Genomic DNA, 16,178 nt, shown 5'->3' with positions numbered 1-16,178 from the left:
TAAAGTATAACATTATAAACTAATTTCATAATATAGGCCTACTATTATTATACTGTACCATTATATCAAGTCGTTAATTAGAATAATTACCTAGGCATTAGATTAATAGAAACTGGAAAGTACTGTAATTGTCTCAGCTCATTTGTTTGAATGTACCGGTATTAAAAAGGAAGCTGTTAAAATATCTCATAATTGAAAATCAAACATTAGCCCATTTTTTTTATAGAACCGCAACTAACCTAAGACTATCTGCTTCAGGGAGAAATTTCTTTTTGTGTTTGAAATTTATTGGTCATGTGAAGGAATTTTATCACTTAAAATATTCTATTTCTCTCGCTCACATTATTATTATTATTATTATTATTATTATTATTATTATTATTATTATTATTATTATTATTATTATTAATTCTCCAATGTGAATAACCGTATTTCACGACGATGGTAATTATAAGTTTGAAAGATTTTCGTTATGAAATTGTTGAGCGACGAACTGCATCTTGGTTACATTGAAATGCATAAAATTCGGACCACTATACAGCTATTAAAACATTTACATGATTTAGAAGAAAGAATTAACTTATTTGGGGTCATAAGTAGCATGTTGCGTCATGTTACATCATAGAAGTCTAGCCATGGTATCATAAATCAAGTGTACCAGTATGTCCCATTAATTTTAATAGTATTGCCAGGAAAATTCATAGAAATATACACTATGATTCTAAAACATTTAATTGAAGTATGTACCGGTATGTGTTTAGAATCTGCTGTCCATAGCACTGTTAAATTAATTTGGTCAAATGCAGATATTAATAGTAATAATAATAATAATTATTATTACTTTTTATTTAATATTTATTATTAATATTTATGTGCTGTACAACAGCCAGAGGCCCAATTAAAGTTCAGCAGAGTACAACACAATACAATAGACAATAATACAAAAATAAATTAATAATAATAATAATAATAATAATAATAATAATAATAATAATGACTGAGGAAAAGCAATTATAAATTTGGATGACCCTCAGAGTTCAACTGCAAACTTCTGAATAGTAGAGCAAAGAACTCCATGCTACCGGTACTGTTTAAGTGTTTATCGAGAATAGGACGGAAAAAAATGTGTTTTGTAAAATGGAATAACTTTGAAACATTGTGTAGGCCTATAACAATACGTTTATAACCATTTTAAAATTTAACATATGGAATTTAATTCTTAACGAGAGTTGTTTTTGTGTTACAAAATGAATGCGAAGTGTTTATTTTTATTACATACAAACCAAATTATGATTTATCAATATGTTTTCAATTTGAGTAAAATTTATTATGGCGACACTATTACATTTAATAATGAAGGATGCACTGGAAGGAATGGTGAACAGGAGAAGAGTTCGGAGGCAGAAGAAGATATCAGATGATAGACGACATTAAGATAGGCCTATATGGATTATATGCAGAGACGAAGAGGAAGGCAGAAAATATGAAAAATTGGAGAAAGCTGGGTTTGTAGTCTTTGGGCAGAACACTAATAATAATAATAATAATAATAATAATAATAATAATAATAATAATAATAATAATAATAATAACAACAACATAGGAAGACTATTTCACTAATGGACAGATCAATTTTTGTAGTCACAGAATGGGCATTGGTTACTCAGAACTGCAAGTTGAAGAAGAAGAAGAAGAAGAAGAAGAAGAAGAAGAAGAAGAAGAAGAAGAAGAAGAAGAAGAAAATAATAATGATGATGATGATGATAATAATAATAATAATAATAATAATAATAATAATAATAATAATAATAATAATTTAAAAAGTGTAAACTTGTACAAAAATGTCTGCAGTATAGGCCTAACCAGATTTACATTAGATAATAATATAATATTATTTTTTAAACTTGTGATATGTTATTGTATCTTAAGAGACAATTTAAAAGTATGAATAGTTCTTTTCCTGTAGTTATTAATGGAGTAAAACTTGCTCCAGAGCCGGGGATCGAACCTGGGTCCTCAGTTCTACACTCCAAGTGCTGTAACTACTGAGCTACACCGAGGCTCAATCCACAGCACCAGATCGAATCCCTTTCCTTTTGAGTTTTCCCTTAGTGGCCTTACACCATGTTCGACATACTGTATATATTGATACATATATTAAGTCAACTGTCATCACACAAGGAGCGCACTCATTTGAGTGACTTGGCGGCCGGGATTGCACAGTATATAATGCATTGTTGGGCGGATAATCTACGTAAAGATTAATGAATTTTTCTTCATTAATAACCAATGGTAACCATAATAGATAATTCTGTAGGACCAAAAAATTAATCTTTACGTAGTCTTTTCCTGTGGTTTTCGGCTTTTTTTTTTATATTTTAAATGTCAATATGGTAGTGATGTATGTGTATACAGACAAATTGATGTCTTTTTTTTATGTATAAGAATAATAGTAACTTACTTTTGCGATTGTAGGTCTATCAAGTTATTATGAAGTTACGATGGAGGAATACAATTTATTTATCAGCATGGATGAAACCCAACAGTAAATTAAAAAAAAAATGTTTTTATGTATTTTTATTTTATGACTTTTCGATAAATTTGTTTTTTAAAAAATTGGTTTGACTCCTCGACAATCACAATAATTTCTTTAAAACATTAAGCAACAATATATAACCGTGTTGTTATATCATCTTATGTGCAAAAATGTTTATCTTAGCCAGTCATGAATACGTATTTAGGAAATTAAATTTTTCATTTCAGTTATAAAATATTTTATATATTACAAAAATATAATAATAAAACTGCATCAACATTTAAAAAGAATACTTTGAGATGAGAAATTCTATTGAAAGCCCCAATAGTAGACCATCTCATTACAACTCTAAAAGCAAAGTAATGAAAATAAAATACATACCTACTTGACTCAGACAGGTGAAAAGAGACATTTAATTTCATTTGAAATTGTATTATTCAGTTTACTGAGTATATCTTGGATAACAACACAGAAAATGAGACCAAAAGAAATAAGAGTTCTTTTTATCAAAGTACAGTTAGTTTTCACAGTCCTCTGTTGTGATTGATTGAGAATCCATCTTCTAAAGTAACTTTGTATCTCATTAGGGCAACACTTAGTTGTTCTTACCATGATTACTTAAAAGCCTATGATTATTCACTGATATACTTTTCTACCGACTTCTTCCTGTGTATGCCTTTTTGTGTTACACATTATTATGACTTCAATGTTTACGAATAAAAAAAGCTATTAAAAACAGCACTTGTTTCTTATGAGTGGCACATCACATTACTTTGTGTACAAATAATCCATCATTATAATTGATGATAATGAATTGCCCTTCATATCATGTTTTCTACAGTTAGACCTCATATGGCATAGAATTCGGACATCACAGAGTCCACAAGTATACAGTGTTGAGAACAGGAAAGAGGCACATTGTTTTTTTCTGCTTTTATCTTCATCAACTTTCTCATTCATTCTGCAGTCCAAGAATATGGTCATCACAATACATGTCAGTTATAGCCTAGAAGTAAAATAATGTATAAAAACAATTAAAGTGGAACACACTGGAAGTGTCTTGGCAGCTGCCATTTTTACCTTTATTGCATTAAAATACTTTATCTAAATAAAACGTAGTAGGCAGTTAATAGAAGTAGCTTTTCAATTCATGATATGAAAATCTGTGCATTTTAGTAAATGTATTATAATTAAAAATTTATGGAAACCCTAGGGATTAATTAATATTATAAGAAATAAATTCACATGCCGTAATGATTCAACTTAAATTTATAATATTAAAATGTTTTTTCCAGTCATTTATTATATTACAAATAATGGATGGATGTAATCTATTGACTTATTTCTGAAATGTTAGAACGTTACAGTAGGAGCTAAATTTTCAGTAAATATTGTAATAAAACATAACATACTAGTTTGTGAGACTGATTTGTAATAATATGTTGCACACATTTAATCACAGTTGTAAGATATACTACTATGGAATAACAATAATTACCATAAGGGTAGAAAAAAGTTTAAAGTTTAAACTTAAAATGTCTGAATACAGAAAGAAGTTCCCTGAGCCAAGCAATATTTTAATCATACTTCTTAAAGTACGGTACCTATATATATGTGTAAATTTTTCTAGGTACCGTATTCATATTATGAGACGGAAAATTAACAATTCTAGAATTACTCATATTTCTCCATTTAAAAAAATAGTGAATATGCACAATTTATACAAAGCTAGTGAACTGGGCAACTATTTGGTTAAGTAAAATGAATTTTGAGCAATACAGTCCAAATAATACAAAATAATTGACTATTTTAATATCATAAACACTGAAACTTCAGTTTTAGGTAAAGTAATAATTTGGAACATATACTTGTATCTTAAAAAAGGACTGTACAGCTTTACACAAAATTACACGATTGCACTATAATAATAATAATAATAATAATAATAATAATAATAATAATAATAATAATAATAATAATAATAGAATTTTTTTTAACTTTGTGTTATTCAAGTACCAGTAACAAAGTTTATTATAGTTTTCACAATACCAGTACTTGTGTTTATTTCTTACTCAGCTTGACTTTGTTTGCAAATGATACATTTCTTTGTATACAGGCTATATTACTGTATTTTAAATTGCATAGATAATAGAGAATTAGCTTTTGCTAATTTTAAGAGCGATATTATGTGATAATATGGAGAGTTTATACTAAGGAAATAGTGAAAACATGGTACTGGTAGTTGAAAATGAAGTGTGCATTGTATGTATAAAAAACTATACTTATATTATGTTGTTGTTGATGATGATGATGATGATGATGATGCATATTTGTGTGGTTACTGAATAGAAAGTAACATAAAGTACAGTAAGAATTTTTAATATATTATTAATATTTACTGAAAATTTTTGCATGCGTTGAAGTTTCGTATTATGAAAAACAGGAACATATAAATTCTATGTTGTGAGACGTAATACAAAAATCAGTGTTCAAATTACACAACGCTTTCAAACTGCAATAATTATTTGTTAAATATGATAATTGTTTTTACTGACGTTTGTAATAAATTCGAAATAAGCTTTAAAACCTTATTCTCTCATATGAAAATATCTCTAATAACAGATAGTGACCAAATGAGCGCGCACTATTAATTTTAAAAGTGAATAGAATGGATGGAAAATTCAGTATATGCTTCGTAAGTTTTCTCTGAGAGATTTTTATCTTCACCAAATTTATTAATCTGTATAATAAATGAAATATTGCTGTCAGAACCGTATGCAATAGTATTTTTATGTTTTGTACGAAGTGAAACATTCTGACAAGGCGCAGCATTGACTGAATGGCTAGAACATTGGCTTTCCACGTTGTTAACCTGGAAATAATACCTGATTGTCAGACTTGTTTTTCCTAAGGTTTGTTATTTTCTCTAACATTACTTAACAAAACTCTGTTACTACGATAGTTGCCATTAAGTCATCTTCGTCTTTGTCAGAAATTATATAGATATAGGATCTTGTGATTTATTTTAAATCATTATTCCTCGCACTTGTCTAGATTCTAGGGATAATGTATATGATTGGTGAGACAATTTTACGGCCACTGTTTTGTGCTAGAGATCGAATGTAGAATATTGCAAATATAGATGAGCATAGATAGAAGAGTGAACGCAAAATAGAATTTTCAAAATTATAGCCTACCGGTACATTTTAGCACAACTGCATTGTGTCGATAAACTTTACTTTTCTTGCTATGGCTCTGACTGCAATATATTTCTCAATAACTCACTTTCTAAAACCTGCAAATGAGAAATAAATGTTCTTCAATTGTATATTACATACAAATTTGGCAAAGATGTGGTAAATTATTTATATATAACTTTTCTGTATTAATTGAAATTATGATGGTATTTTACCTTAGTTAATGATTAGTTTCGGCTTATTTCGGTCATATTCAGATTTATAGTGAGGTCTGTGCTTGTTTCCAGTTTCTTCTTTTGGTGCCTTAGTGATGGGTACATTTCTGATCGGTAGTGTTATATAAGACACCATGTGAGTTCTGCCATTTAATTGTGTGTTGAGGATATGTTGTGGATGTGTTTTTGTATGTCTGTATATTTCGCAGTGTTCTAATGTTTTTAGTTTCTGGCTTTTCGTTTCAATATGTAGGTTTTCCATATCCGTTTCTATATTGCTGTAGTTGTAGTTGGTATTGATGATGTATTTAGTACAATGGAAGCTCTTAAGTTCGATAGAAAATAAGTTCGACATCCTATAGTTCGACTGCTTACGTAGGAGAATTAGACACACCCCTATATGGGCACTAAGAAATGGGTTTGCCATTTGAATGGGAATTGGTTCTGTGTCTTGTGATACTTTTGTTAAAGGAAAACAGAATATTTTACATCTTGATTACACAACGTTTAACACTATATCACTTCGGAATATGTATTATATGTCTTTCTCGTGTTAATATTACTGTACCTGGTTAACAATAACAAGAAGAAGGTCAATAACAGACCGAAACATGTTAACCAGGTTAATATTAACACGAGAAAGACATATAATACATATTCCGAACAGAATATTTTATTGATTAGGACATCCATATTTAATCACTGATTTTAAATTAATGAACTTGTAACGTCGGGTGAAACACGCCTCCTTGTCTGGACGCAAACAACTGAACAACTATGTAAGTATAAATATAATAAACTTTAAAAAACGCTGATATCAGCTCTCACAACCTTTTCAAAATTAATAATAAGCTATTAACTTAAATATTTTCAGACAAATATGGCATTCACCACGACGAATTAGACTGCGTGCTCTCCTACCAACAGCATTTGCATCACAGCTAGTTCCATCCCTTTTTAAATTTATATATTATATTTAACATTTTAACATAGTTAACATTAAACTGTACAAATTTAATTTTAATGATATGACCTAATGAGAATATTTAGCCTTTAATTGTATAAGGTTAATATCATGCTGTGCCTTTTCCTTGTTTTACATATATATACGAGAATCTAGCATCAGTGTTCAGCTTTACCATGTACAGTTTACCTCAAGAGGCACGAAACTTATATAATTGTAAATGCCAGCACGTGCATTACTTACTATATAATTGTTAGATCAACTTATCACCTATTTTTTAAATTGTTTGCATCTCATGCACCTGAAGATGACTTTTTAAAGTCGAAAATATTAGTGACTTTGTATTAAATATTGTGATGTAACAGATTATCTGACCTCACAAATTGAAAAGTGTATTTGACTGAAAATTTATTATATACCGGTATAATTATTAATTGTATTCACACTTTTCTGAACCAACATGTCTTTCAAATTCTTCTTTTTCTGTTTGAGAATTGTGCTGTTTGTGAGACGTAACTGTCGAAACCCACTGTGGTACTAGAAGTGCATACACAAGTCTCAGGGCAGGCAGGATGTGCAAGTACAGTACTGTATTCGTTGTTGGATAACCAATAAGAATTTGTATTCATTTCACCTGCCACACCCACTACCCTTATTGGACTGAACTTTCAATTCTATTCAGTCGAACTTAGGAGAGTCCACTGTACTGTATTTATTTAACTTGGTTGTGCTCTGTGTATGTGGAAAAATTGTCTGATTTGTCTGTGGCTGTGATATGTTCCCTGTTACGTGCTTGAAAAGATCTCCCAGTTTGTCTGACTAAATTTCAGAATGCACAGACTATTTGGTACAACACTACTATCATAAATGCACTCACTACCAAGACACCAAAAGAAGCAACCTGAAACAAGCAATTACCTCATTAGAAATCTGAAGATGTCCGACATCAAGCCAAAACTACGGTAGTCAATTAACTAATGTAAAATACCATTATAGGCCTACTGTAGTTTTAATTAACACCTGAAACATGTCTATATAACAAATTTATCTAATTTTTAGTGATAAAAGCGTTGAAAGTTTGTAAACGAGATATATATTCAAATTTGGTAACTTGCAGAAGCAGTGTGTACGAAAATTATTGAACGCCTTTACAAGAAATCAAATAAATGTCAGCCATCCAAATTATGGTCAGGTTTTGTACTCGAGAGATTAGGAGTGAAAACACATATCATTAGAATGCGAAATAAAATCAATAAAGAAAATTATTCATATACTGAGGAACAAAAACTATAATAGGGCCTAAGTTTATTTCACATTAAAATTCATAATTAAATGAGGTGAAATATTTTAATTATACCCATTATTTCATCTTTTTGTATACATATAGGTGGATGTACTTCAAATATAGGCTAATATAATTTTGAATTTCAGACTTTTAGAACATCTTTTTTCTTTTAGATTTCTGAGCAGCTGGCATGCTTATTGGTGGAGGGAATCATTATTACATTTGAATTAAATAAAAGAAAACTTCCACTTCCATGACACATTCTATGTGTTCCTGTAACAAGATTAAAAATTGGCATAGGACTAGCCTAGTGGGGGTAGGTCTGTAGAGGTACAGGGGCCTATCTCACCCTGATAGCTTGTGGTGGCGCCACCCTTACTGCTGCTGCTGCTGCTGCTCACATTGTTCATCGTTGGTGTGGAGTGATGGCTCTCCTGTAATGAGACACCCAGGACATTACATGGCGATAAAACCTACTATAAGAATATCTGTTTAAGTAAATTTAAGTGTAACAGATGAAAATGAAATAAAATATTAATAATTTTTACGTCTTTTTGTTTGCTAAGTTGGCACTAAGATGCATATTCCTTCGTCCTTAAAATCTTTGTGTATGATTTGTCAAATTAGAAAAAGTAACAATGTGAAACAAATTACAGTTTTTTAATATAAATATGAGACCAGCCTCATGGAATAGTGGTCAGAGCTTCTGACTACAGTTCACGAGGTCCCGGGTTCGATTCCTTAAAGGGGAATGTTCCTGTGTTCGTCAATGGTCTGGAAAATAGATTAGGCTTAGGTTTAAGACCTCTTATGGCACTTCATAATCACAGGGCAGCGTAACTCCGCCTTCCAGGCGCCCCAACCTCAGAAGTGGGTTACAAATAAGACATTGCCAGGAGACACCAGAAATGTCAAATGACAACCTGCTGGCATTGAGGGTGGGAGGAAGATTACCGTGTATTATTTTAGTACACAACAGGACAGCTTATCTAATTTTGAATATTATTGATACAAAATTCCATGGCGATAAAATAAAAGAGATTTAAATATGAATATGAATGTGAAGCATTCTGTAAAACTTAAATGCTAGACTATTCTTACACATGAAATTATTCGGGGAATGTATTTAATTTATCCAGATAGTTGTGGTAGGCCTACACTTTTAAATGTTTAAAGATAACTTACTTGAACTTTCCATATAGGCCTACCTACTTATTCAATGAATCTATCATATTATTTAGAACTTTCACAATCAGTCCACACAATGAACTGCTTTCATAAGACGAAATGATTACGAAAATGAAATAAAACATGGAAATATTCCATCACTGATAATGAAATATTCTTCAAGAAGAAATGAGAGAATTTATATATTTCATATGAATTTAATTGTGCCAATTAAAATTCCAGAGATCTTACCTATTTCAATCAATCTATGGAAAGACTGGGCATGCTATTAAATTATTTTCAGTTCATCTGTTACACTCATTTAAATATGAAAGTATCTTATCTATTGCACCACTATAACATAGCATTGTTTTCAGAAATAAGTGAACTATTAGCATATAATTTTTAACGTATTGCAGCAAACAAGCAACTACTATACTTTACTTAATTCCAGCTTCATTATTAAGTTTTATTAAAGCTCTAAATGGATGTAAATGCTCAAGCTCATCCCTAAGTATTGCTGAAAGCAAGTGCCATAGTATATAAAAAAAGTTGTATAGTGTGCTTGATAGTGTATGAAGATTGAAACAAGCAGGGAAATTGTGTGGTGTGATTAAATCGAACTTCATAATTTTCTTATAGAAATGTTCAACACATTTTATGGGCACTATTGAATTACAAGCAGCATAATTTGTAATTATGTATGTTGTGCTTTAGAAAAATCAGGAAATGCAATATTTACTAACATTACTATTTATTTTGCATTTTTTTAAAAATTTGACTGATAATATTATTTCTGTACTTTATGGCTGAGTTGATAGTACAAATGTCCATTTGTACAATAATACTGCAAAAAGAAGTTATCGTTAGGACTGAAATACTGTTTTATCCTTTAAATTTGGCAAACAGCAAAAAACAAAAAATATTGAAAAGGTATTTAAATGCGAGGTAGGATTTGAAGAGCTTTATGCAATATTTTATATGAACACTAAAGCAGAAAAAATGAATGAGAAGTTGTTGAGTGCTAGCTATGAGTTGGAGAGTTCTATACAATACGTTCTTTCCTCACAAAACAGAAATGGGAAATAAATCTCTGAATGCGAGCTAAGATAATAGATTGAAGTATAATAGTTTTAATTGAATAATTGGTTAAATGGCGATCTTACTCGTGCTAATTGTTAACTGTTAATCCTCAGAGCTGAGGATGGTGTGAAGAAGCACCGAAACAGCTGTAAGCCGCACATGCTTACACAATTAACACGAGTAAGATCGCAATTTAACCAATTATTTATATTCAAGTGTTAAAAGTAGTGTACGAAAGATTCAACATGGGTTTTAATTGAACTTTTGTCACTGCATGTGTAACGCAATTTTAGCATAAAATGTGATTTTGTCTTGTATTTCAATAGTCTTTGCCCTTTTTTTAAAAATGATGTTGAAGTTCAGTATCAAACCACATAATTACTAACTTTGAAAATGAAAGAAAGATAAAGCATATAGCAGAAAGAAGAAGATTTATGGACGCGTAGAAATATAGAGGTTGAATGAACCTACCTCCCTGTGTAATAGTGTTCACTGGTTGAGCACTGAACTATATATCTTTTCCGGTACTTTAAATATATACAATTCATTTAACAAAACTGTATAAATACGAACTTGTTTCTACATTTCTATTTATTAATATCAGTACTAGGAAAGGGAACATGAACAATGACATAGTAACATTCAATTAGATTGTACCATACTGTTCCATTATTTGCAATGTATTTTTATGTTATCAAACAATAATAGGATATATATTCATAGGTAAACTAATGGGCAATGGAATGTTAACTAACAAGAGAGGACTTGGTCTTTTTAGAAATTGCTAAACAATTGTCCTCCTGCCAGAAAACTAATTTTCAGCATTGTTTATTTAATATTATAGTCGCGTCCCTGTTATTTCCGGCGTGGCTCCTCCTCTTTGCTGACGCCTTAGGAAGTGAAGGCTCTATAAAGTCTAGATAGCTAGTATCGTTCGCTATTTTTGTTCTATTGTTGCCGAGCTACCAGACGAGGAATCTATTTGCCGCACCGTTAAATATTATCATGTCATATCTCCTATGATAATAAATCAAACGCACTGTAATTGAGCAAATAATTGAGCAGCAAATAACGTCCTCGTGTGCTTTCTGCGAACGCCAACAAAAGAGCCAAAATGACGAACGATTGTATTAAGTATTTATCGAGCCTTAGGAATTGCATAACGTCATCAGAAGCGAATGGCAAGACGTACACGTTTAAATGTAGCCGATCTGCAACGTGATTGGCTGCCGGAAATAAGAGTGACGGGACTATAGCTTGTACTATTAGAACTAATGAAATTTCATTACTATCAAGTGTTAGCAGATATTTTCGAGATATCAGTGTTGAAAACAAAGCAAACTATAACATTTCAATTGTTAAGTCTCATTTCATAATTCCGCATACTTTGTTAGCAATGATTAATTAAAATGTGGGAGGTTTGAAAGGGACACGGTGTATAATAAAAGTTGGATTACAAATTTTAAGCCTTCAACATTGGAATAATAAAATTAAATGCAAAAACATTTGTATACGGTACTACGTTATTGTCTACATGAAATGAATATACTTTAATCTTAAGACAAATTGCATAATGAACAATGATTTGAATATTAGGAAATATTACACACACAGTGATGCAATATTAATTCAAGCAAATGGATTTGAAATATTTCTACAAGGAAGACAGGACAATCAGGAATACCTACACTATAATTGTGTGCACTGGAGTTTTAAAAGGTAAATATTTAGTGAAATGAATAATTCACATTAAAAATATGGAGGGATCCCTAAAAGAGTCCATACATACAAAAAAGGGATACGATAGTGCCTTTACACATATCAGTCCAATACTTTTTGTCACACCATAGCTTTTGCATTTAAAAACAATATAATTTATCATTCTAATAAAAATGTGCGAGTGGTTTTGAGGGGCACGTGCAGTGAACGTCTTCTCTCACCTCCCTGACCTCACTGACTGACGGTAGGAGTTCATCTGTTGACATTGGCGTCTTTGGACTGGGTGTCGGTGCTGCCCCAGGTTTCAGATTATCTTGTTGCATTTGTAATTGTTGCATCTGTAGCTGCAATTGGCGTTGTTCCCTCTGCATATTTTCACGTTCGAATCGTCTAGCGCTGTAACTACGTGATGAAGAAGCACTGCTGTGGATAGATGCTATGCTGGGGCGACGAGAACCTGAAGTTGAATCACATAACAAACACAAAAAATGCAAGACGCGTGCAAAGATATCAGGTGTGACAAAAAGTTACCGGACTGATTTTATTTTTTTTCTTTTATGATATACTCAAGTACCATCTTTATGCAGAATACAGTTCAGCTCCAACCAGTGATTTTAAGAGAGAGGATTTTTGGATTTGGTAGAGTAGGAAAATGGCTACTTCAGACCTTTGGAACATGTAGATAAGAAAGCATCGTTAGTGAGATTGAAACATATTTCTGAAAGTGAAATAGAATAAATTATCAAAATAAATTATATGAATTCAGATTGTTAAAATATGTTATATCGTCGTTCTTTTGTGTTCTCTAATAGTTATAAATGGTTTGATAATTACTTAATTTTCATGCTGTGACTTTTAGACATAATATACAAAAACATTTAAAATATAACAGGGTAAAGCATCTGACTTATGTCCATAGTAGTGAGTAAAATCGTGATACGTAAAATCTTCGTGTGTTTTAATATTTTATATCCACAGTATTGCCTATATAGAGACATCAGAATGATGTTACTTCAAAGTGGTGACTAACAAGCATTAAACATTTTTAATAGGCTTATTTTGTGAAATGCGTTATTATGGAATATTATATTTGAAAACTAAATGATATATTAGTTACAATTTCAGTATGGTAACAAAAAATTAAAAAAGTGTTTAATTTAATCCGATATAACTTACCATATGTAAATGTAGTCTAGGGAGTAAATTTTAATTTATGAATGTAACTCCTTATTGAAATTTGTTAATGTGTAATACAAAATTATAAACTATACTTACAAATTCAAGCAAGTGAAATATAGTACCCAGTTGTTTCTATGTATAAAGAAAGGAAATAGTTATCAGTACTGGTACGGTACTTAATTTTATTTATTGACAAACATTACAGAATGATATGATAAAAAGGTGATGTTCTTTTGAAATACAGCTGATGTGTCTCATTGGGACACTAATTATACAGAAGAAATCACTTTTCATTCTTTCCAAGAATTTATTGTTATAGTAGGCCTAACTTTTTATAATTCCGAAATGAGCGCATGTATTACACAAAAGTTCTTTCTTCATAAATATAACAGCGCCTTTTACATTTTCGTAGAAGAGTTACGTATAGGTATATTTAAAAATATATATTGTAGATGGCAGATGATACCTATACTGCAAAAAAAGTATTTATTCAATCATTATTATAAATCTATGTTTTAAGTTGGACTGGAAGTTACTTTTCAGGACAGTTAATTATACAGAATTGCTATGCATGGTTTGAACGATTGTGAATTATATATATTATGCGAAAGAAAATGGTAGGCACTAATCAGTCTAATGCTTTTTTGGTCATTTCTCAAATAGATTCGTTTCATTGGCCAAGAAAGTGGGTGCATTTTTACAACTATAATTTGTTGTAATTGCATGATAGGTAATAGCAAAAATATAGGTACCTACTGTATTTCATATTTTGCAGTTTCATTCAACAAGATTGTTGATAAATGTTCAGACATTTGAGAGAAAGATTCGACAGGGATCTCTTGTCTGAGAGCTCAATTTGTAAATAGTATGAACAGTTCACTGATACGTGATGTACAGAGCATTTGCCACGAAACAAGTTTTGCTCAGGTAAATGCTGACCTGTTATAGATTGATTATGACTACCAAGCAAAGAGTGTGTGTATTTCTCATGGATTGAGCGTGGGAAGATTCTGTATTGCGTAGTCTGGACAGATGATACAGGCTGAACGGACGTCAAGGTTATGCCATTAGTATACACCTGACTTTCATTTCGTGTAGTTGAATTTGGTTTGTGTCAATGCAGTACACATTAGAACAGCAAATCTTCATTTATGTTACGTGTATTACGAAGAAATCGTATAAAATGCGTAATGATTATTTATACGGAAACATCCTGGTGTTCAACAAACCATCCGATTCAATAATACAGAATTTAATGGAAAAAAGTGAGAGAAGCGAAGGTGCATAACTCGCTTTCTAATTGAAGAAGAACTCGATGAGATAGGCTATAGACTAGAACTGTCTTCCATGAGATTGTTAACCGGGCAGAGATCACTACATACAGTATCGTTCGGGTGGTTGCATACTCTGTATTTTTCCGAAGCTAGTGCAGAATTGGATTTTTCCTGTTATGACTATTGAAAGGAATGAAACGTCGGGCTGAAGTAAAAATACGTATTTTCTTAAGATTTGGGACTTTCTTTTGCTGTATCACAATATATAGTTTCTTTCAAAAGAATGCCCACACCTGCTTTAATACTTTCTGATCCTATTATATTCAACTGGTTTTTGTACTGCAAAATACAAAGTACATATGGTATTTTTATTTTATTTCAGAAAGAGGTAATTTGCCTGGCGAAATGCCTGCATTCAAAGAAAAGTTTAGGAACTTTTAAAAGAAATAATAGATCTGAATAGGATTAGAAATCCACCGACTTCACAAAGACATGACAATAGCCCTAATCATAACTGAGCTACTGGTTTGACAAATAGGCTATTTTCTCTACAGTACCATGTATTTTTCGAAGAAAATTCTTCGAGCCGGTAATAGTCAATACATAAAGTCAATTAGAAAGAAGGAACAATTTACAACCCCTTCCAATTTGATGTGATTGTCATTTGAATATGATATTTAGCAAAATGCTCATATAGCGACCAGCACCAGGTATATCCAAGACATCATCTTGGAAAGTGACGAAATTGTTAAAGCTAAAGCCTTAAGATAACAATCGTTCATAAATTTAATGAAACGGAGCATATGTCTTAGGTTAAATTATATCAATAGAGACGAAATCCAATGTGTGTCTAGTAATCTTTTCTAAAGATGTAAAATGTGCATTAGAGAGGATGGTCGGTAGTTGCAACATTTATTATAAGGCAAGCCAATACATGACATTATGATATAATGTAATATAAGTCGCGAGATTTTATTGCTGAAAGCTGACGTGCTGAATCACTGCTAAGCAAGCTGTTACTTGTCCATGTTACTTTTCAGATGGTGCCATACTAAGCAAAACCTGTTTCCAGGTGAGCATTGATTATAGGCCTAATACAAGGTGGGTCAAAAGTCGCTTTCCCCAATATTCGTTCTTAGGTTTCATACTTGTACACATATACCGATGTCATAACTTGAATAAACGAATAGCTAGTGTAATAAGTGGTGTGTTGACAACCATGTTCGTGCGTCATTTGTTTTTCGGATGTCATGTCTTGTTGTTGTTTTGTCTTATTGTGTCGGGTTGTGTCTCTATGCAATAACTGCTAGTTTCTAGCAACGAATCGCAAATTAACCACAGAACAACGTACTTTTGTGCTACAACGTTGGTGGAAGCATAATAAAAGCAAACACGGCCTCCATTTTGAACAAAATCTGCAAAGGAATGTGTAGTCAAATGTAAATTGAATGTAATTAAATGTAAGGAAATGTTTGGGGAAAGCGACTTGTAACCCACTCTGTATATAAGTTGTAGTAGACCAAGCACAATGAACCTGTCAATCGTGTTTGACAAGTCTA

General features: G+C 31.4%; 1 protein-coding gene across 4 annotated transcripts in view; it reads right to left on the bottom strand.

Annotated features, from left to right (window-relative positions):
• Positions 1-1,778: 1,778 nt before the first annotated feature.
• Positions 1,779-16,178, bottom strand: part of LOC138694835 (uncharacterized) — a 540,942-nt gene continuing 526,542 nt past the window's right edge. The window contains exons 6-8 of one of the 4 annotated variants that reach the window (XM_069818948.1): positions 12,388-12,623; positions 8,547-8,631; positions 1,780-3,542 (exon numbers count right to left, since the gene is read on the bottom strand). In XM_069818948.1, coding sequence (XP_069675049.1) covers positions 3,532-3,542; positions 8,547-8,631; positions 12,388-12,623 — 332 coding nt within the window. In that variant the 3' untranslated portion in view covers positions 1,780-3,531. Of the gene's footprint in view, positions 3,543-6,643; positions 8,632-12,387; positions 12,624-16,178 lie in introns of those variants that run through there. The other 3 variants (XM_069818950.1, XM_069818947.1, XM_069818949.1) reach the window with 3 other exon arrangements.

This window comes from Periplaneta americana, chromosome 2 (genome assembly GCF_040183065.1).
Source record: "Periplaneta americana isolate PAMFEO1 chromosome 2, P.americana_PAMFEO1_priV1, whole genome shotgun sequence".
In the NCBI taxonomy this organism is placed as follows: domain Eukaryota; kingdom Metazoa; phylum Arthropoda; class Insecta; order Blattodea; family Blattidae; genus Periplaneta; species Periplaneta americana.
Note: the sequence above shows the minus strand (reverse complement) of the source record. Positions and strands in the feature narration are given on the sequence as shown.